At 44.8% G+C, this 22,760-nt stretch overlaps 2 protein-coding genes across 2 annotated transcripts; one reads left to right on the forward strand and one right to left on the reverse strand.

Moving 5' to 3' along the window:
• Positions 1 to 420: 420 nt before the first annotated feature.
• Positions 421 to 1,002, forward strand: LOC103782497 (feather keratin Cos1-1/Cos1-3/Cos2-1-like). Its single transcript, XM_008950268.1, has one exon. The coding sequence runs from the start codon at positions 421 to 423 to the stop codon at positions 1,000 to 1,002; it is 582 nt and encodes a 193-aa protein (XP_008948516.1).
• A 10,125-nt stretch (positions 1,003 to 11,127) lies between these two features.
• LOC103782498 (feather keratin 4-like) lies at positions 11,128 to 22,760 on the reverse strand. The gene is made up of 2 exons (XM_008950269.1): positions 22,538 to 22,760; positions 11,128 to 11,267 (listed from the first exon to the last, which is right to left on the reverse strand). The coding sequence occupies exons 1-2, from the start codon at positions 22,758 to 22,760 to the stop codon at positions 11,128 to 11,130; spliced, it is 363 nt and encodes a 120-aa protein (XP_008948517.1).

Below are 22,760 nucleotides of genomic sequence, written 5' to 3' on the forward strand. Positions count from 1 at the left end.
CATGGACAACATAATTATATCTACCTCTTTCTGCCTTTTCTCTGCTTATCGCAGAGAATACATAAATTTAGCACAGTAAAATCTCTTGTGTGTTTTCCATTTCTGCAATGTTTGTTGCTGTGTTCCCTTCATTTGAATGAACTCCATCTCTAGAGTCCAAATTACATGGAAGACAGCAGATGTTATTTAAGCAGCAGCCCCAAAGAGGTTGTTTGGCATCTGTGGGAAGGAACAGGGCTCTGAAATGCTGCAGAGAAAAGCAAAACAAAGCAGAACAGGATGGGTATCAACCTACCTACCAACTTGTGTCTCTCCAGGGTTCACCTTAGCGTAGCTCAAGCGTTGATCCTGTCCTACCAGCTCCTTTGGTTTTACATTTTCTCCTTCCCATACCTTGCAGGTCTACAGCACAACTAAAAGATGTCCTGTGAGAAAACCATGTGCGCTCCACAATGCGCCGTCCCCTGCGAGACGAAATGCCCCGAGCCCCGCGCCGCTGCCTGCAACGAGCCCTGTGTCATCGCCTGCCCCGACTCCCGCGTCATTATATTCCCACCCCCTGTGGTCGTGACCTTCCCAGGACCCATCCTCACCACCTACCCGCAGGAAACCGTCGTGGGCTCCACGGAGTCGGCCGCGCTGGCGGGCACGCTGGAGTCGGGCGTGCCCATCGCGTCGGGGCAGAAGGGTGTCGAGTGCCTGGAGCCCTGCATCGACCGCTGTGTCCCGCAGGTCACCACGAAGTGTGACTCCAAGTGTGTAACTCAGTGTGCTCCATGTGCTCCAACGTGTGCTCCATGTGCTCCAACGTGTGCTCCATGTGCTCCAAAGTGTGCTCCGTGTCCTCCACCATGTGCTCCACCATGTCCCCCACCGTGTCCTCCACCGTGCCCTCCACCATGCCCTGCCCCCTGCGCTTCCAAGTGCGCTCCGGAGTGCTCCTACACCTACTCCACCCGCTGGAAGCACCCCTGCAAGAGAACCTTCTGTAAGAAGATCTAATCAGCTTAAAACAAAGGATAATCAATGGCAACAGAACAAGGAAAGAAGAATATGGCGTATGATTTACAGGCATGACTACCAGAAAGGGAATCACCCCTGAAAAACAGGACCCTACGTTTAATTTCTACGTAGAGAATTAGCTTAGATAAATGCTTGCTTTATTCTTGTGGCTTTGCATCTTATGTCTGTGCTTCTAACTTTCTCTATCCAGTTTGACATCGAGCATGGTTTGAAAACAAAGCACAGAGAGGGATTGGAATGTTGGACTCAGGGGGAACAAGGCAAGTGAATGACTGAAGGAAATGTGTCACACTGGAATGGTTAGTTTGGTTTAGCTTTTCTTGTCTCTAGAAATATGCTCTTTCTAGCCTGCATTATTCTTTCTGCATATGTTTACTCCACTTTGCATTTACATTAAAATGCTGCCGCATCAAACCATTGGCCTTCTGAATCTCCTTTTTCCTCTGCTACTTATTTGCAATGCTCTCTTTGTGACACTCAGCCTTCTATAGAGGAACAGAAGATGGCCTGGAGACTCTTCCCAGACCGCTCAAAACTTGATGCCCAGGTAACATTAGGGATTTGTTTCTGCTCTGCAAGCCCCTGTGCGAAAATGGGGTGTCAATCATACAATCCTGGTTGCAGTCTCGAGATCAGTGAGCATAAGTCCTGCTCATAGAGGAACGTAGTTCTGCATTTCCTAGGTGCACACCTCTAGATCCCAGCAAAATGTGTATTTTTAGAGCGTCCTGTTCTAACTCACAACCAGTCCTGTTTGCAGGCCACTTTTCCTATAAGCAAACCGAACTGAGCCAGATTCAAGATATTCTTCGTATTTCTGCATCAAAACTTTTCCAGTCTGCTTTTTGCAAAGAACTCTTTTCACATAGAAGCGTTAACAAGTCACCCGTGGACCTGGAGCACCAGTTTCTGACTTGCTCCTGCATGTGCTGGTCAAAGCCCCAGGTACCTACGTCTGCCCGGCTGGTGCCAGCAGTGGATTCCTCCAGGCAGACACCGTTTAGGACACCAGGTGTGTCCGAGCAATTTCAGATGTTGTTTTTATACTAAAGATGATGTTCATTTCATTCTTCCATAATGGCTACGTACATGTGTTTGCTCATTGAAGTCATGGTCTTTTGGAGCCTAGGAAATACCATGTCATTCTTGCAATTATACCCACCCAAAACCATCCCGGGACTTCCGCAGAACAAAGGGAGTCAGGGTGCTTCACAAACACTCCCCAATGTATTACACATGTGAAGTGGTATGTTAATATAATGTTAATAGTATATTACTTGGGTTACGTTCCCCAAGACTCTGTAATGACTGATTTGGAAAAAAAGGTCATGATTTCAGGCACGTTTATCTCCATATATTCTCAGCATAATTTTTAACAGTAAACTGATTTTTCACTATAAAGTCGCTTTTCTTTTCTTTTATGATGATACCTCATGTTCATAATCAAGACATCAGACTGCCTCCAGTCAGCTCAAGTTCAAAAAAGAGGCTCACAAAATGCACTTTGACCACTCAAACCAGTAGCCCTAGAAGTGCAAGTTCACTCTCCAGGTGAACACATTTTAAAACAAGGTGGTTTTTTAATGTTTGGGAAAAGAAAAAAAAACCAACAACAAAACCCAAGCCAAAAAAACCAGCTTTTATCCCTCCACTGAGTAGAGTCAAAGGGCTAAAACCCCAGCAGCCCAAGTGTTTTTCTAAGGGATAAAAACCCTGTCAAGCTCAGAACTATCAGGCTAGAAAAACTTAGTGCTGTGCATTGACAATTAACAACATTGTCCTCCCAGCTCCACACCACAAACCCAACTAATCCCAGAGGTTTAACAAATTGGACATTTGAGGAGAGAGGTAAACACAGGAAAAGTGCAAAACCTGAGCAACAAACCAGCTGTAGATAAACCACCAAAGGTACCATTGCAAAGACACTTGGCAGCAGCCAGGAATCCATCTTCCCACGGCTGGGAAGGTCTGATGAGGCAACTAATAAATGTCTCCATCAGAGGATTTGGAGGTTTCTTTTTATTCCCAGCTCCCTTCCCAGCCTGGGAGGATGTGCTGTGGGACAGTCTGGTCTCGCCTATTGGGACGGGTGAGGTTGGTTGAGCTGCAGGACCCATCTGGGATGCAGGTGTGGTCACCCAGCTCTGTGTTGGGGCTGCTGCCCTCCTGTGGAATCAGCTCGGGCTGACTCAGACCCTGGTGTTGAAGTCAACTCAGCTGGGACTGCAAAACCTACCTGCAAGTTTAGGTGTGTGCTCCAGGCAAGTCTAGGTGCGTGCTCCCAGCCAGGGTCATCATGAACCAGCCATGAACATGGCCTGGGTTGGTGTCTGGACCCATTGCTGCCAATCACACGCCCAGAAGAGCTGCTGCTATCCCAGGGCCTCTGCAAAGTCTTCATCAACGCCTGCTCATGAAGATCAGCCCAGAGATAAGCTTGTGCCAGTCCCTTCCCTTAATGTCATTCTCTCTTTACACCGTGAAGACAGCTCCAAGTCTGCTGCCTGTCACTTTCCCATCTGTTTGGCTTTTAATCACTTTTTGCCATCACTAATATTTTATGGAAAGTAGGCAGTTATTATGTCACTCCTTATAGAAAAAGATAATTGCTGCCCTCAAGCTAAATGACTTGCTTTTCACGGAAGAGATTGGATTAGACTCAGCTGTTGCTATCTTTTGAAAGGTCTAACATAAATCATAGTGTTTCTTAAACACCACAGCTACATTTTAATGTTTGGCTGCCCCAACATAAACAAAATAACAGCTGATTTTTGGCCTGGCAGCAAGAAAAAAAGGTAAGGAAAGAAGAAAAGACATTGGGATGAGAATTGATTTGTATTTATATTTGAGGCAGGGACACTCAGTAAGTGGCAAACTTTCAAAGCAGCCGATTAAAAATGAAATCTTTGGAAAATCTAGGTCTTGTGGATCTTTGGGGGCTCACAAAAACCCCACAGGGTGAGTGCAGAAGCCTTCACCTTCCCACCACTCCTCCTTAGGGTTATATGGGCATGAGCCACACGCTTGGTTACCCATCCCTATGGTTATTCTTTAGCTTTAACACAATGAACTGCAAAGAGCAACACTGTGAATGTATTCAAAAGATTGACAAGTATCAACAACTATTCCATTCTGAGCAAGCAACATTTTCAAAGCAGTTAAGGAACGTTTCACCACGCATCTGGGCAAGCACAGTGCTCACAGTGCCACATCCCTCATCGAGATTTAATCTTTGCACATGAATCATCCCTGCAAATCTTCAAGGCCATACTCTTTAGTTTCCAAGACTTGAGTCAGTAAGACAATGAGAATAAACCCAAAGATGTTATTTTGCAAAGGTAATTCATAAGAGGCAGATCCTGCCATGATGCAAGTTGTTATTCCCTCCCTGTAACAATTCTAAGCCAGCCTACAACAGTCTCTACAGCCTACAACCAGGCTCTAAAGTGGCCCAAGAGATAGATACATGGCAAATAAAGAAGCCAGAGAGACTTAAAGTGAAAACAGTCTTTTGTATATTCACTGAACACCATCCAAAATCATATCTAACTACAACACGACCCATAAATAGAGATCAAAGCCTATTTGTGGACAGAGCAAAAGGCACAGTGTAATTAACGTGGAGAAGCCAGGATGGTGACAAAGTTGGTGGTGGTGGTGGCTGCACTTCATCAGAAAAGGTCAGGACGGAGCTCCGTGCCCTGGAATTACTCATCACTCATTGCCATAAAGAATATTTGTGTTTCTGTGCTTAATCTGCTCATGTTTTTCTCTTTGTTGACTACTTTGCTGTTAACGCGTCAAAATAATCTCTGGATTATGGTGAGTCACTACGGAGATCCCTGGAGCAACAGCCTGGGAAAGTCTTGGTCTTGCTGAGAACAGGCATTTCAAGAGATGTTAACAATGATGGTTCCCTGACTGCATTGGTGTGTGGGGTTATTACTGACCTGGTAATTGCTGGAGGAAGATGTTCCAGTGTTGACTAATCATTATTCTCTAAAACATAACTCTGGTCACATTTCCCCAAGGAGGTTATGACCGAAAGCTTTAGAATGGACGGTCATGTTGTTAGTTAAACCTTTCTGACTTGGATTTGGAGGTGTTTTTTTCCAAATCCATGGGCCAAGCCCTCACTCAGGCACACAGCCAAGAGCGTGGCACGGCCAGGAGCCAGAGCTGGTGTGGAAGAAGCTGCACTGCACGGAGCTGCTGCCTGGAGGATGTTCCAGCGTCATACTTGGCTTTTGTCTAATGCTTGTGGGAGGGTTGTGCCAGGGCACTTGCTGCTCTGATGTTGTGGTGTTCCTGAAGCTTGGCTGGGAAGCCCATTTAGCTTCCTGGGAACGGGATGAGGAATGGGAAAGTTCTATTTTTAGGCTCTAAGTTATTTATTTCTTATCGCTGCTGACTCATAAGTGCTGGAGATCAAACCACTGGCCAGAGGAAGCAGGACTGCTGAAGGTCAATGTTAGCAAAGGCACTACTAATGCTGTTAAAATCAGCTTAAAAGGATTAACATGAACAGTTTCTTAACAGCCACTTCTGTATTTACACCCACTAATTTTCAAATGTAACTATCGCCACTTGTTCTATAAATCTGTCTCCCACAGTTCTGCATGTGATTGTTTTATCCTTTAATGGTAAACCCCTCAGGAGAGGTGATGTCTCATGGCCCAGGCAGTATCTCTCCCTTTAGGGCATCCAGTATGACTGGAGCATCTAACAATTACCAGAATTTACAGGCTATGTAATAATATAATGAATCCATAAGTGCTAATCTGCCATTTTCTGCTGATTCCTCAGAAGGGTGTCAACTGCATCCAAGAGTGGTCAGGAATTCACTCCATTTTTATTAATTTATCATTACAGCTCCATGCTACATGTTTCGGGCTTACAGAGACTCAACTCTCCCTCCCTCAAAGTAATCTTCCTGTGCAAAGTGAGACAAAAGGTAGGCTTTGATTTAGGCCCCTAATTTAGGGCTAAGACAGCCAGCTTGACTCCCTCTGTGCTTTTCAGAAAAGGAGGTTTTGGGAACTCCAACCTCTGTCTGATCTTCTGTGGTTTTGGAGGAACATCCCACTCTCTCCACTGACAGTAACGGCCAGTTTTTAACCAGCTGGGCAGGTTTTAGGTCAGTGTATCACAGGCCCCTGGAAGCTTCAGCCATTGCAAAGATCTCTACCTAATTTGGTGGGTGATTTGGTCACTTCTCTTTTGATTTCTCAGGTTGTCACCATGGGGATGAGTGACCAGGCAGTAGCTGGACAGCTTAGGTGCTTGTAATGGATGTTAACACACCTCTGGCACAGCACATGGTGCTCACCATCCTCATCTACTTTGGGGCTGGCTGAAGGCAGCATCCCCAAGTGATAAGGATAAAGGGTGATAAGAGACCCACAGTTACCTTGGGTTGCAAAACTGACAGAGGCTTTGGTTGTGAAGGTCTTGGCAGAGATCTTTCATTCTCTAGACAAACTCTCCTGGGTTTTTTTCCCCAACCTTTGGATGAGATCCATTGCCACAGTGGCTGTAAGCTGCACTGCTGACCCTGACAGGTGGCATTACACAGATTTCAGAGCTGGCATTTAGCCACTTGGCTTGGCAGGAAGAAGCAGAGTCCCTGTGTGTAGGCTGGGTAGCAGGAACGTGCCTTGCTGCAATTCATCCCCCACTCGTGCTTGTTTACACCCTTCACAGTTTAAGCCCTGTCCTCCATGCCAAAGATTATGCTTAAATTATGAAGGATGGTTATGAGGAAGCTCAAGGCAACACTTATCTGGGCTGTTCTAATTTTTCCACAGAATAAAGGACTTCAAAGCACCTCTGTGTGATTAACATGTTGTAGATACCAAGCTCTACTGTAATAGAATTAATGACATGGTGCTGCAGTTTTAGGTCCTCATAATGAGTAACAGTTCCACTTTAAAATATGATCTTCTCCTCCTAAGCAAACCCTTCACAGCTCTGCAGGTCAAGGTTATTTTCTTTGCCACAGAAGAGAATTTTTTCACCTCTATACTAAAATAAAAGTCTTAAATTTCTGAACCTTCTGGTCTTTATGTGGTGTAAGTTTGCTCAATCAATTGAAAAGGTACTTAAGAGGATTACCCTGCATAAAATCTGGGCTTATGTTGTTAAAATAAATGTTTGAAACCCAACCTGGTAGAGTGCTAAATTAAGCTCTCCTAATTAAACATATATAATACAAATAATACAAGCTCCCTTCTCCAGTGATAACTTTCCTTGTCATTTCATTGTGTAAAAAATTGGTAATTCTCCCTAGAAATGGAATCCACAGATTTATTTAGTCTCCAGCTCCGCGGCCAGATGGAGGATTCAGAAGAATCCAAGCCAACGTTTTCAAAAAATCCAAGGAGGGATTTTGCATACTTTCTTTGAAAATAAACAGCTTGTGTCAGCTCCAGCTGACAGTGAAGCAGCCCAAGTCGCTTGTCAGATGCACATCACACTGCACGGGGCTCAGCACTCACAGCTCACCCCAAGAAAGAAAGATAATTACAGCAGTTGAAGGACTGCAACAACATCTGATTTGCAAGTAAATGAGATAATCTTCAAGCCTCCAGGCAGTTGGAGGAATGGTATAAAAGCACTTGCAGCTCAAGGTTGTTTGCCTCCTTCTCCCAACTTCCTCTCTTCAGTGGATCAGTCAGATTTGGCTTATTCTTTACAGTTTTGGTTCTGGTGTAAAGCTTTGTTACTCTCAGACTGCTGTAGCTGCCTGCTATAAACAAGTCTCTACTCCCAGCAGTCTATTGTTGGTCTTGTCAGATGTGGATCTGGGGAGGTAAAGTGGGATTTAGAGACCCCTAAAGCATTTAGACAATTTCCACTCCATACATGGGGTTCTAAATTCTCTCTACTTTGTACAGTCCTGCTTATAGAAACACCTTGATATTGGAGATTATCCTTTAAGATGGTTGTTTAGCCAGATTCTTGTCCAATCAAATGTTTTCATTCTTTCATATACAGCTAAAGAAGTTTGGAATTTTAACCTTTTTTCCTCTTTTTGTGCACACATAGATTGATGTCTCCTGGGGGGTGTGTTTAAGGTCTGGGGGGGTAGGAATATATAAAATATATAGAAAAACTAAATTTTCAGGACAGGGCACAATTTTGCCCTGGAAAAATAACTCTATAATTGATGGTATCAGCATTGAATATTTTTTTTTTACAGAAAATTAAAAGAAACTAGAATACCTGTAAGTGGAAAAGCAGCAGGCTGGGCTGAGCCCAGGTCTAATCTCAAACATCAGCTCTCCTCTTCTTTGCAGAACAAGCTATTTTAGCTCCAGACCCTGTTTGATGCCATTTACATTTAGTGTTTGTGCTAATATTTACTTCTGTGTGCTCCTTGACTGGAAATATTTCTTTGAAGGGAGCTTCTTTTTCTGTATTTAACCCACACCTTGAGGCACAAAGGACTCAGGAACTCACCCAAGAAACGTAGGACATCCCATCAGAGACCTCCTGGGGGCAGGTTTCTCCTTCTGCACTGGCTCCAGGAGTGACCACAGAAGTGTCACACAGTCGTGTTTTCTTCAGAGCTCGGCAGAAGCACCAAGTAGCCAGAATTTCTGTTTTGCAATGGAAAGAATCAGGTCTAGCTTGGAATTAGGATGAAATTTGGGTGGCGTTTTTTTTCAGGGTGTTTATTTAGAGCAAGAGATCTGTCCACAAGCCTTAACAGAGCACCCAGCTGCCCTCCAAGCTTCTCTGTCACTCGTGCTGGATGTTCACCCCAGGTGCAGGAAGACACCAATGGGTGACATCCTTCACTTCAAGGAGCTGTGCACCCATTGCAAGGGATCAAGTGTTACCCTGATCTCCTCCCTGTGTTTCAGACTGACCATGAGCTGTGTGTGACATCCTCCAACAGCTCCAGAGCTGTCATTTACCCACCACCTCTCATCCTGACTTTCCCTGGACCGAGTCTCAGCTCTTGCCCAAAGCATCCTGGGCAGCTGTGGACCACTCAGCTCTGGTTGCCCATTTGGTTCTGGTGGACCTCTTGGGTACAGGGGCTATGGAAATACTGTTGGCTTAAGGGGCTCCATTCTCTTTGGGGGTTCAAATGGTTATGGGGGTGCATGCAATTATAGCAGGTCTTACAATTCTGGATACTCATCACTAGGAAGGAGAAACTGTAGCCCATTCTCTTACCTCTGGGTCAGCACCTACAGCCAAGGAAGCTGTGAGCCACACTAAATCCTTCATGGGAGTTCTCTGCAAGAGAGAGATGTCAAAGTTAAAATAGTTTAGAATGTTTTGAGCCACTTTTCATTTTCAAAACCCTTGTTTTCCCCCCATTTTACTGAAAATTTTTATTGCCCTAAAGCTCCATCTTGGAGCAGATTTATTAGAAAAACTTAACCAGCTCAGTGTAGAAGCCTCCTTTCCACTTTATACTTTAGGTTTTGGGCATCTTCTGTTCATACTTCCCAGCTTACACATTTGTTGCACTGTTTCTGCAGTGACGTTCAGTTACAAAAAAATCTGTGCTTTGCAAGTATTGAGGTGTCCCCAATACCCCTGTCTGCTTTAAAATGAATATGCTGTAGAGGGGTAAAAATAGGATCTAAAACTCAAGTTATACAGCTGTAATAAGGAAAGCAGAAATTCTCATACCAAATACATGACTTAATATCTTGAACTTTGTGATATAAATGGTCCTGAAGCATCTGTCTTTATTTCTTATTTTATTGCAGCTGTTTTCTCTGCCTCCCATGACTCATATTGCACAACAGTGACCTGATGTTTATTCTACCAGTTTTCCACTTACCTCTGTTTCAATGAGAAGACCTCTCTTCCTTCTGAGCTCCCTTGTTTCTCTTCCAGACCATCCGGTACGTTTCCAGTAGTCATCAAAAGGTGTTTTTCTTCCAGTCCCAAGCACTCAGTTATGTTGGAAATAAGAGGTTTGGCCCTTCACTTTTAGCACAAAGAATTTCTCTTAGTAGCCAGAGGAAAATCATGCTACGTATGTACCCAGAGCACTCTGTGTGCAGTGGGAAGAAGCTGAAGACAGGGCTTTGCCAGCATAGCAATGGAAATCTATTGCTTGTACTGGCATTTGTATTGCCAGAAGACTTCAAGCAGCAAATACACCTTTAAAAGGTAGTGAAGATACCGAGGACAACTCCTTTTTCTTTGTAAACTAGTGGGAGGATGAAGATGACCTCTGACCCAACAGCCTTTCACGATTGTTTCATCCCTCCCCTTTCACCACAAATCCTCACAAACATTTTAGGGATGTCCACACCTTGTGGAGAGGTGAACAACACACAAACCACCACCAGGACAACTTGTCCTTTGCTGTTAACATCCAGAGGAGCCTGGGTCTCAACCGAGGCATTGGTTTCATGTCATTGTCCAATGGTTTTATGGTGAGGAGAAAAGGAAACCAGAAGGCAAATGTTGTGATGCAATATACACTTTAATTTAAAGAGGACTAGGACTTCACAGCAGCAGAACATGACAATCCAGAGGGTACAGATCACGCTGGCAGGGCTGGCTGGGGATGGACATCGTTGTCTTCTTTGGGGGCTGCAGTCTCTAAGATGATCTTCTCTGTTGCATTTGCAGCATTTGCAAGTTGAGTTGGGTTTTCTGTTTTGTTGGTGGGCTTTTTTTTTGTTTTGTTTCATTTTGTTTTTGAATCGCAGACTATGTGAAATAGGGTCACTCCCAGAATGAAACTGGAGCTTTGAGAAGTTTTTACACTACACCTTAAAAGCCATGAAACATCAGTCTATAGAATAGGCAGGATCTAATTTGCACTGATATTGGATCTCCTATAAACCATTTGAATTTAAACTAAGGCCTTTTCTAGATTTCTCAAGTAAACAGCCCCTCAACCACTGAGTTGGGATCTTGTTAGCAGATACCTAACCCCACAGGAAGGGAAATAGGATGTCTGGGCATCTCTCTCAGGGTGGCTGAGTGTGCTCAGCTCCTGAGGCCCCCCACTGCAGCCTGGTACCCTGCCCCTCTGAAAGCCACATCCCTCTGCTCACTCATGGACTGGGACTTTGATCTGGTCCCCGTTGGGTCCAGGTCCCCAGGGAATCACCATGGGACCTAGCAAGGCCCACAGCTCCCACGACGGTAAGTCGTGTACCTGCGGGAATAGCAGGGGTAGGAGAACCTGCCACCCAGGGAGCTGCTGGAACCAAAGGAGCTCTGGGCATTCAAGGAGCTCCCATAGCCAAAGGAGCTGCCTATCTCCAGCGGGGCTGAGGTGCCCACGATGCTCTCCTGAGGGCAGGAGCTGAGGATGGGGCCCGGGAAGACGATGGACACAGGCGGTGGGTAGACCACGGCTCGGGAGTCCCCGCAGGAGGTGACACAGGGCGGGCGCAGCTCCCTCCAGGGGTGGAGTAGCTGCCATAGTTGCAGGACAGCCTGTAAGAAGACATCTTTCTGGATGGAAGGAAGCCTGAAACACAGGGTGGGGAGAGTACAGGTCAAGGGGGGCAGTGTGGGTGTGTTTGCAAAGAGGAGCCCTCATTTATTCAAACCACAGCATATTCAGAAAGTTCCTCTTCCATAGCCAATAGAAATTGTAATCACAATTTATACGCAGAAATAATGAAGATTAGATAACCTGTTAGAAGTCTGCAAAGCCTCACTAAGGACAGATGAGGATTAACTGAGCAATATATACTTAAAGCTGTTCCTAAAACCATTGTCTTATTTGCAAAGCACTCCCAGGCACAGATAAAATCATTAAATATTCTTTCTCTGAAACATGCAAGCATCTCTTGAAGCATCATGCTTTCCATACAAATCCCAGCCCCTCCAGAGCCTGCCAGGCTGAAAGATCCAAAATCCCTTCTTATGAAAATTACATTCTCCCAGCAATAGGCGAAGACATATTAAGTGCTCAAGCATAAGTGCATTAAAACACTTATTAAACTGACTTTAAAACCCATAGAAAACTGAAGTCAGACTTACTCAGTTCACGGCCAAGGAGAAGCCAAGAAGAGTGGTTTGAAGAGCTCTGTGCTCCAAGAGCTTTTATAGGGTTCCTCGGAGCAGCTCCAGGGGCTGAGCCACTCTTCGGGCATGCGGTCCTTCCTAGTTACAAAACAAACTTTCCTGCATTTGTCACGTCAAAGGGTGGAGGGATCTTTGCATATTGTTTGCTGTTAAGCAATTATGAGTCCAATGGTATCACATCCATGTTGCAGCTTACAGCAATCTTTCATCTCAAAACGGGGACAATATTCATCCTTAGTTTCTACTCATTGCAGGAATTAACTTCCTTCTTCCACTTGTCCGAGTTCCAAAGCACATAACTCAGATCAGCAGAAAACAGGATTGCTGATCTGACAAAATAGACTTATTTCCAAAAAAATATGTATTAATTTTGTCATGCTCGGTGTAAAAGTTTTCAAACCTCCTAGCTGCAAAGGGAGATGAAACTCAGAGACCTTTACATCACCTTGACAAGATCCTTTCTGCTCCCTTTGTATCCCCATTCTCTTTTTTCCTCAATAGGTAAAAAATAAATGAAGCTACAACCCACAGCTCTCAGGTGCTCCAGATGTGATGAGCATCCTGTTCAAGAAGTAGCTCTGTCGGGTAAGGACTTTTCTGCTGTTGAGATTGAGTTTCTACAGCCTATTTTAAAGGGGTGGTGGAAAGGACTATGTGGAAATGGGACTTTCATGCTGCAAAAGTCTCTTACCCCTGGTGATTATTATTATATATTACCCTAGTTAAAGAAAAGTATGAAAAGGAGCAAGGAAACTCTGGTTTAGAAATGCAAAGAAGAAATCAGCCTCATTCACAATCTACTCCAAAATGCTTTTAACAGCTTCTTAGCTCTGAAACACCACGTTGGACCTTTTTAGACAGTGGATCCTGGAGCCTGCAATAAGTATATGTACAACTAGAAAATTGTATCCAGATTCTCATCTGACTTAAACCACAGATGAAAGTGAGTGGTGAGATGCTGGGGTCCTCCTGCATCTGTGCAGAAATTTGATGATCTTAAAGGATTTATATGTCAAAAATATTGCTTATACATTTAGTAATCAGAGACCTGAAGTAGATCACACACGATGCTCTCTCTGGACAGCAAAACTCATTTAAGGAACCATGTCCCTGCTCTACAGTGAGCCGTGATCCTCACTCCTGTGGACTGACCTGGTGGGGTTGAAATCTGTTGTTTTCTTTGCTAATTAAATTAACTATAGAAGTTCTTCACTCTGAGGGTGGTGAGGGATTGGAACAGTCCATCCAGGGAAGTTGTGGATGCCCCTTCATGGGATGTGTTCAAGACCAGGTTGGATGGGGCTTGGAGCAACTGGGTCTAGCAGGAGGTGTCCCTGCCCATGACAGATAACCTAATTCCAGCCCCCTTGCAAGGCCCCTTCCAACCCAAACCAGTCTATGATTTATTACAAACAACAACATTACCCTGGTCTTGCTCCTGAACCTACAACATATAAAAATGGAGAAATAACATCAAGTCTAGACCCAGGGAAAGGTAAGATGTCCCACAGTGGTCTGGAACAGATTTCCAGCACCACCTTTGGCAAGATTTTGGGGAAAGGTTTTTAGATGTCCCCATGGTCCTGCGTGCATTTGTGTGAGGACAACCCATCCTCTGCACTTGCTGCTGGAGGCTCTCTCCAGTGGGGACAGTAATCCTTCCTTTCACCATACCTAAACTAGTTGGTTTTGTTTATTGGTTCCTGACAGCAGTGACTGTCTGAGCTCTCTATTTTCATAGTATCTGGGCGCCAACCTCCTTTACATAAGCCAGGAGATAATAGAATCATAATTATAAATAATAACACTAACAAGTACAAGACATGCCCGTGATCTCCTCCCAGAGGCTCACTTAATTGCCAGGAGATATTTGGTAAATTATTTGTCCTCTGTCTTAATCATCTCTTCTAGAAATCATCAGCAGTAATTTCCCATTTCACGTGGGTGTTACACAGGCTTGCACAGAGCAGTTTTTTACCTGCTGGGAAAACTCCTTAATATAGCACAAAACTGCTAAAGGGAGAGGTTAACTTGGAGGCAGTAGAAATCAGATTAAAATCTGGCTGTGATGTGCACCCAAAGGATACAGTAATCCATGAGATCAGTTTAAATGAAATGAGTTTCACAGGCAAACCCCAAACCCCCAGGATCTGTCAGATAGTCCAGCAGTAGTGAGAGGTCCTCACGCTGGACTCTCCAGATCTTGCAACATATTCTCTTTGGTCCTGTGAAATACCTTGTGAATTAAATCCTTAAAAAGCCAGATGGACAATAGTCAAGGTTGCTGAAGCAGCATTAATGGTCACTTGAGTTAGGGTGTGCTCTTGAAGAGCTGGTGGAAGAACAAGGGATGGTGAAGGGTGTCTATAATCTGGACATCTACAATTTTTTCCTGTCTGTGTTTACAAGGTGGATATTACCCTGTGAAAATGTCTGTGAAAAGTCACCATCTGCAAGTCTTTCAGATGCACACTGTGCAATATGTACCCATGCTGCCATGGCATTTTAAGATCTGAGGAGCAGGCAGGGCCAGTCACAGCCCCAGAGTGAGCACAGCACAGCTCCATACACACAACCACTAATTTGTACAACACCCAAATGAACCGGGTAATTTTTATTGTTGATTTCTTTATGGCATTATTAAAAGACCGAGGCTAAATAACTCAGCCACATTTGTTGATTCAGTGGAAGAGTTGGGAGGAACACTCAGCACACTCATTCTTTTATCTCCTGCACAGGGACACTGACTCAAGCACCATTGTTTGGAGAATTTAAGAAACAAAATAGGAGACTCTCCAACTCCAAGGCACTGACTACCTAAATATACATCTCCAAGACATGAAGAGAAGAAAAATTCCTGACTGCACAACAGAATCATAGAACTGTGTAGGTTGGAACAGACCTTCAAGATCATCAAGTCCAACCGTTAACTAGCACTGCCAAGATCTGCCTTGGTTCTAAGCCCAGTCACAGTAGCTGAGAGCTGGATATTAATTTCTGTGCTTCATATGTAAAAGTTAAGTCCTGCCAGGCACAATCCAGTGCCCTGTTTTGCAATACTCAGTTCTGGGTATTGAAAAATATTTTTAAAAGTCACATAGATACGGTGCTAAGGGACCTGGTTTAGCAGTGGGCTTGGTAGACTTAGGTTAAGGGTTGGACTTGATAATCTTAAAGGTCTTTTCCAACCTAAATGATTCAATGGAAAGGAAATGAGGGTCAGGAACAGCTACTAAAAAAATCAGGGGCAACAGGAGCCTGGAAGGCACAGACATCCCACAGGGTCCAGTGCACAGCGACAGGATCTCTGTTCACTCTTTACCACAAGCTCACAGAGGCATTTTAAAAATAAATAGAGAAATAAATGCATCCTGAGTCTAAGCCTGATGAGGATTACTGACTTCTGCCTCTCCCAAAATGACAGTCAAATATCTCTGATGGACTGACCCGAAAACATTGTTTTCCACACGCTCAAGTGGATGAACTCCAGGCATAGCTGGGTTTAACCAGCCACAGCCTATCAGCCAGGACAAAATCACAGCAGCCTACAGCCTCCTTTTAAGGGGTCAGCAGCCAATATGGCACTCAAGTGCATGAGCTCCAGGCATAGCTGGGCTTAACCAGCCACATCTCATCAGCCAGGACAAAATCACAGCAGGCTACAGCCTTCTTTTAAGGGGTCAGCAGCCAATATGGCCTTGGAGACCCAATGCCAAGAGTCATGCACTGCATGGAACATGGACCCAGTGGTAGAATTCCAGCATCTTCTCCAAGAGAAGCTTGCCAAACCTGTTGTTTTCTCTACATCCTGTCCCACGGGTGATGTTTGTCCACCTCCTCGAAGTCCTGGAGCACACAGGTCCAAATACACCCAGGGTGCTATCCTAGGGCATACATGTGCTTGCCACGGAGAGCCAAACGAGGCAAGTGGGATGCACATCTGCCTGTCTTTTGGACATCATCCAGGGAATGAATCCCACTGGGAAGTGCTCTGAGCATCGTGTCTCTGGGACCTCGCCCTGCAGGTGTGGCTTCCACCGGCCGGAGACTACCTGGTTAGGAATGCAGCTCTGGCTCTAAAGACAGCATTTTCCCAACACCCCTGCGGTCTAGGTGGTTGTTACAGGAAAGACAATTGAGACATCGGGGCAAAGTGTTTGTCTTCACACCAGTTTCTGATTCAGAGGAAGAGCTGGGCAGGGAAATACAAGTGTGCCTGTTCCTGCCGTTGGTACAGTTAGAATTTGGGTGGGTTTTACTTTCAGCAGCAGGTTCTGCCCTCCCAGGGCAGAGGAAAGGCAGAAATCCTGTATCAGTCTGGAAGAAAATTCAGCATGGAAGGAAAAACAGTGGGTCATACAATTTTATAAAAGGGTCACAAAGGGCAAGGAGAAGCTGCTGATGCAGCCGAGCATTGCATGCACCAGACCCCACTGATGAGGGACGATCTGTCACCACCAAATCCACCAGCATCACTCAAAAGGGAAAGAAATTCTTTCAGGGTGAAGCCAGAAATAAGAAAAAAGCAAAATAGACCTTTCAAAACCCCAGCAGTCTGCATCTCCATCACTTTCCTGCCTCGTGCTAGTTCTGGTTTTGTTTTGTACTTTGCTGTTTATTTTTCTACCCTGAATTTCCTCTAAATATTTTGATTAAATCGGTGAAAGAGAGAAACACGCTGGAAATAAGCAACACAGAGAACATGGGCTATTTGTGCAGGGATATCTGTCTCTTCTCTCACCAGTCCTCAAAACCACAGCTGAGGAGAAGGCAGGGGCAGGACTGTGGCCACTGGCTCCCCGCTTTGAAATCACCGCGACGGACCCACTCTGGCACTGTGAACACATAAATAATATTTCCTGCTGTGTAATCCTTAGGAGTCTTTCCACAAAGCCTCTGGAGAAATAGTGCTTAGATGCACCTTTTGATGCAGTTTTCCTTGCTCATCTCCCAGCATCAGTTAAAGATCTGCAAGTGGAGGCACCACAGGTCTAGGACATGGGTCAGACATCTCACCTCTGATGTCTCAGACGTTGTCTTTTTTCCCCAGAAATATTTCCTGCTGTGTAATCCTTAGGAGTCTTTCCACAAAGCCTCTGGAGAAATAGTGCTTAGATGCACCTTTTGATGCAGTTTTCCTTGCTCATCTCCCAGCATCAGTTAAAGATCTGCAAGTGGAGGCACCACAGGTCTAGGACATGGGTCAGACATCTCACCTCTGATGTCTCAGACGTTGTCTTTTTTCCCCAGAAAGACCCTAAATGGTTGCAAACCACCTATGCCCACCTAAAACCCTTCAACTGCCGCTGATTTTTCTGATCAGACATTTACGTAAAAGGTTGAACAAAAATTCTGGTGCTGTTACACTTCAAAAAGACCATAAAGAAACTTTTCCTTCTCTACACTTGTAGATAATTGAGGCACAAAAGGAATTGTCAGTTGGCTCAGAAAAATCTACTGAGGATGCTCAAAACCTTATACCAAAGCTGAACACACAAAACTGAGGTCACCTACAGCAAAATGCTTTCAGATTTGGGAATTCTCAATATTAACTCTTAGACTGGAGACAGAGCTAGATGCAAAGTTACTGAGTTGGAATGATTGAGGAAAACATTGCAGAAATTATTACAGAGGGCACAAGATAAACTGGGACCAGCTAAATCCAGTGGGGTCACTTTCAATGGAATTAGCTGAGGGTCTTGCACCAAAGTTTGGAAATTTTGGAAATAAGTTTGTCCAAGAGCACACAGAGTAACTGTAAAGCAGATGAGGAAAAAAAAAAAACCAACAAAGGAAGGGAATAAACAGCAGCTCTTATCAGAGCAAAGCCCCTCCTCAGACCACAAATGTCCCTTTGTTTTGGCTGCTAGGGTGACAAGATCCATACAAGAAGTTCACACAAGTCCAGAGTGGTGTTTAAAGTCAGCAGCATTTCTACCAGGCATTAACTAAATGCTCTTTTTTTTTTTCTGTGAATTTACAGTGAATTGCACAGATCTGCTGCCTTGCTGGTGGCAGCACATCAGACCTTGAGTGAGCAGCTGAAGCGAGGACACAAGGCAAGCAAAATAAGTAGACCTCAAATAAGACAAAATAAGAAGACCCTGCAGCTTCAAGGTTAGTATTTAAAAGCTGCCCCTCCATCTCTGAGTGGATTTTTAAATCAAAAAGATATAAAATATAACACAGTCATCAACTAGATGCTGTTAATTGAACTCCCTCCCTCTCATTGCTGGAGAGGAGTAAAGCTCGGGGATTGTTTCAGGGAGCCAGAAATTTGATGAATACAAATGTGATCAAAAAAGTTGAGAGAGGGGTGATGTAGCAGGGTGTAAAGGAAAGCTGGAAGTTGCCTAATAACTGCAAACAGTGAGCAAAATGATGACATGCTGTGAGGCATTACGTGTAATCGTTTCTGCTTTGAATCTGATCAAACATCATGTGCAAAGGGTGTCTCAGATCCTCCAGGCTACCCGAGCAGCAGTATAAAAGCACATGCTGCTCATGTCTCTCCCAACACCTTCTCCTGACTTCTCCTCAAGGACTTGAGTAAGTTTTTGATCCTTTGTGCCTTTTTTGTATCCTCTTTTAACAATAACCCTACATAAATCTCTGCCATGGAACTAGCAGGGCCAGTCTCTCTGTAAAAGCAGCTTCACTGGCCCTGCAGAGGGCTTGGGTCTGGTCTTGGCCAGCTTCTTGAGGGACTACTACAGTCCATGCAAAGTGCTTTAAGGATTCATGATTCCTAAAGCTAGTACAGAAATGAGCTGCAGCTTTATCTAGGCTTAAGCAGAAGATCAAACTCAGTTTTGAAGCCCTATGTAACAGATGGTCCTAGACATTCTGTCCTTCAGGTTAACTCCAGGGAAAGGGGGCTGGGTGAGGTGGTCATTGGTCTCATGATGTACAAAAATGTTTGTGCTCCTTTGCAAGGGGACACAACTGAAACAATCCCTGCTTCTGAGGTTGTCCTTTGGGATGTGCTTCAATGCATCCAGGATGGATATATGGAAAGTACAGTTTGTTGGATGTACACAGCAAGGTTAGGCAGAGTGTGGCAAGGGCAGAAATAAATAAAACTCAAGAAGTGTGACCAAAAGGTGGAAGAGAGAGCTAGGAACTATGAAGCCACATCCTCTGTGTTCAGGAAGCTACTCAAGCAGGTGGCTTACTCACTAAATACTCCCCAGTGCCTGAATGTACAACTGACCTATCCCTGAATTCCTTTACACAGTCTTCCATCTTTCTGTGTTTCAGATCCACTTCCATCAGAGAACAATGTCCTCCTACAGACAGCTCTGCAGCTACCAGTGCTCCACACCATGCGAGGTGACCTGCCCACAGCCCATCGCCAACGCCTGGAACGAGCCCTGCATCACATCATGTGGTGACTCCAGGGCAGTGGTCTACCCACCCCCTGTTGTCATCACTTTTCCTGGGCCCATTCTCAGCTCCTGCCCTCAGGAAAGCGTCGTGGGATCCTCAGCACCAGCTGCCATTGGGAGCTCACTTGGCTATGGAGGATCTTATGGCTATAGAGGCTCTTTTGCTTATGGAGCATTGCAGGAGAACAAGTTCTCATACCCTTATTGTTCTCAGAGGTTCAGTGGTTATCGCTCTAAGATCTATGAGCCCAGCCAAACCCAGCAGGAAGATTGCACCAAGAGCAATCAGGAGACTGAATGCAAGATCCAAACTCAAGAGTGAGATGGGTTTCCAGGGTGCTGACATGAAGAGGGTGATCCTTGCTAACACTATGTTTTATTTGTGCTTGTCCCTGCTTATGCACTTCTTCCTTCCTTTCACATCAGCTACAAGTGTGTTCTTCTGTTCTTCTCATGGTCCAAATTTTCAAATGCATTAATACATCTTCTATGTTCACCCTAATAATGTTATACAAGAAATAGAACAGAAAAGTTTGTAGACTGTGACTTCTCCCACTTGACACTGCCTGATGTCAATCAAGAGTTATGTTACTGGATGAAGACTGGGTGGTGTCATCCAACTTCCTGCTACAGAAGAAGAAAAGACCATTGAGTGAGAAATGAAGCTTCCTCAAATGAAAAAAACCTCATTTGTAAAAGCCTAAATTAGTTCATTTTATGATCATCTGTTGCTTTTGTGAACTTTCCTCCTCTATAATTCATTAAAATATCATTCTGCATCATAATTTTAGCCTTCTGGGTTTGATTTCTGTCTGTTCTTATGAAAGAACACGATAAAGAGAATCTCCTGGGTGGAGCATTTGTGCTTCCACCCTCCTCCAGCCCTGTAAGGAGAGTGAAGACCTTAAATGATCAAAACCACCCAGTCAGCCCTCTGCTCAGCAATGAGTTTTCTTATCTTGTACACCCACTTTTCCCAGCATCTTAAAGGTTGGAAGAGACCTCTGGAGATCATCAATTCCAACCCCCCTGCCAGAGCAGGGCCATCTAGTCTATGGCAGGTCACTTTTGAGTTCATACTACACCAGTTTGCACTGTTAGGAATTACTGGAGGCAGAAGAACAACACATGGAAGAGAAAGGAGACTCATCATTAGTTTCACACCCAGACACATGCATGAAGGAAGAAAACCAACAGAACACAGGAGACTTACTGGGAAGCTGCAGGTGGCCAAGGACACTTACTGCAGCAGGCAGCATCCAGCTGTCCACAGAGAGACACAGTCAACCAGATCTTCATTGCATATTTAATCCTCCCTATTTCTATGTATTTAAAACACCCTCTGCTAATCCAGAGCTGAGATTCCAATGAGGAGCTGAGAAGAAAGGCTTAGTGCTAAGCAGTACTCACAGAATGCTTTGGGTTGGAAGGGACCTTAAAGATGATCTGGTTGCACCCCCTCTGCTACAGGCAGAGACACCTCCCACTAGACCAGGTTACTCAAAGCCTCCTCCTCTCCTAAACAGGGTTAATATAACAATGAGCTGAGGAGCTAATTAGCTAATTGCTCTGTTTACCTTGTAGCTGGTTTTCATTGCTTCCAGCTGGTCCCTGAGCACTCCTGGACCACTGCTCCCTATTTACTGAGAACTTTCTATTTTCTTTTATAACAGTCTTCTTCCAGGTATCTGAGTTGTACTTTGAAGTAAGGCTCTGCTGACCTTCTTCAGGCTCCTATTTCTGCTTCTTAGGGCACTGACAGGAGGCTCCTTCACTTTGCAGAGCAATAAGAAATCAAGCTAGCAAAAGATATCTGCTTTTGGATATTTATGATCCCAGCTGAGGCAGTTTTATGATCTCAGAAATCTAGAGATGAAAGTACAGAGGAGGGAAACAGATTCAAGCTTCCTATATGTCAGACTAGGATTTCTTCACTAGCTCACCTCCTGCCTCTGGATGACTCTGGGACATCCCCTCTGCTCCTGTGCTCTGTCTAATATTCTGTCTTTATTTCTCAGTCTTCTATACACTTATAGTATAATCTCATATTCTATTATTTTTTTTATATATAGTGTATGGAATTACAACAGTTCTGGTAAAAAGCCACGGAAGTTTAGGGGAGTAGAGCTGAGCTATAAGAATATATTTGGAGTGGCCATTTGGCACTTGAGGCTGATCTTAAATATTTTATCTATGGGTTGGGCAGTTGTCTCATACCTGGTCCCTTGTAAAGATTAAATCGGGCACACGGGCAAGTTCTGCACGTTGTGAGCAGAGTTTCCTCATGAATGAATCCATAGGTGTAATGTATAAACACTGTCTCTAAGAGCCTAGCAGTCATCTACAGATCTCTAAGATAAGGGGGTGGTTTGGTTCAATTACTTTGCAGAGGCTGCATTGCCCCAAAACAGAGAAAAGATGACAAACAGATGAAACTTATTTGGATGCAATCGTGTTTATTGGGACCAGTGTACAAAGCAAAGGAAAAATACATGATGGTCTTTGGTGTTTTAAAAAAGTACCAACTTAATAACATGCTGAAAGGAAAAGGGTTTGATGAAGGTTGTTCTTCTGTATTGGTTCACGTTTCAAATGGACTGGAGAAACCACGGTGTGATGTGACATCTGTGGAGCTTTCCTGTTGGACATGCAGGTACTAAAAAACTACCAAAGGAAAAAAAAATGCATGGTCCCAAATAACCCAAAACATACATGGACCCCTTTGCAGTGATACCAATGCTTTAGTGGGCTAACAGGGAGAAACAGATTCTGCACAACCAGGAGTTTGGTTCCTAAGCATGGAAAAGACACATTTTGGGAAAACTGACATTAAAAGCAAACAGAGCATAAGAAGGACAAGCAGAAGAGCAGCTCCCACGGGTGCTGAGCAGCACCCACAGGTCCCCACTGCTTCAGAGAGCCATGCTCCTCAGCCCAGCTGAAATGTCCAGGTCTTGCTGTCAGTTCTCCTGCTGTTTCTTCTGCCAGCCACACCTTCTGCCACGCTTAGCATGGCCCACAGCCCCCCGAGCGCTGGCTCCAGGCGGAGGAAGACAAGAAGCTCCCGTAGACAAGGGAGCCCTGCAGACCCCTGGGCTGGCCCAGCCCCAGGGGGGAGGAGGTGCCCACGATGCTCTCCTGAGGGCAGGAGCTGAGGATGGGGCCGGGGAAGGTGATGACCACGGGGGGTGGGTAGACCACGGCTCTGGAGTCCCCGCAGGAGGTGACACAGGGCTGGTTGCAGGCGTTGACATATGGCTGCGGGCAGGTGACCTCGCAGGGTGGGAAGCAGCGGGAGCTGAGCTGCTGGCTGGAGAAGGACAT

The sequence above is a fragment of the Merops nubicus genome, unplaced genomic scaffold (genome assembly GCF_000691845.1).
Source record: "Merops nubicus isolate BGI_N331 unplaced genomic scaffold, ASM69184v1 scaffold7072, whole genome shotgun sequence".
Lineage (NCBI taxonomy): Eukaryota > Metazoa > Chordata > Aves > Coraciiformes > Meropidae > Merops > Merops nubicus.

Bases quoted from the DNA above. Each gene is read 5' to 3' on its own strand.
- LOC103782498 (XM_008950269.1), bottom strand. From the start codon at position 22,760: ATGTCCTTCTCCAGCCAGCAGCTCAGCTCCCGCTGCTTCCCACCCTGC. The intron at 11,268-22,537 runs GCCAGCCCAGGG...CGCTGGAGATAG, and splicing joins CTCCTCCCCCCTGGGGCTGG to GCAGCTCCTTTGGCTATGGG.
- LOC103782497 (XM_008950268.1), top strand. From the start codon at position 421: ATGTCCTGTGAGAAAACCATGTGCGCTCCACAATGCGCCGTCCCCTGC.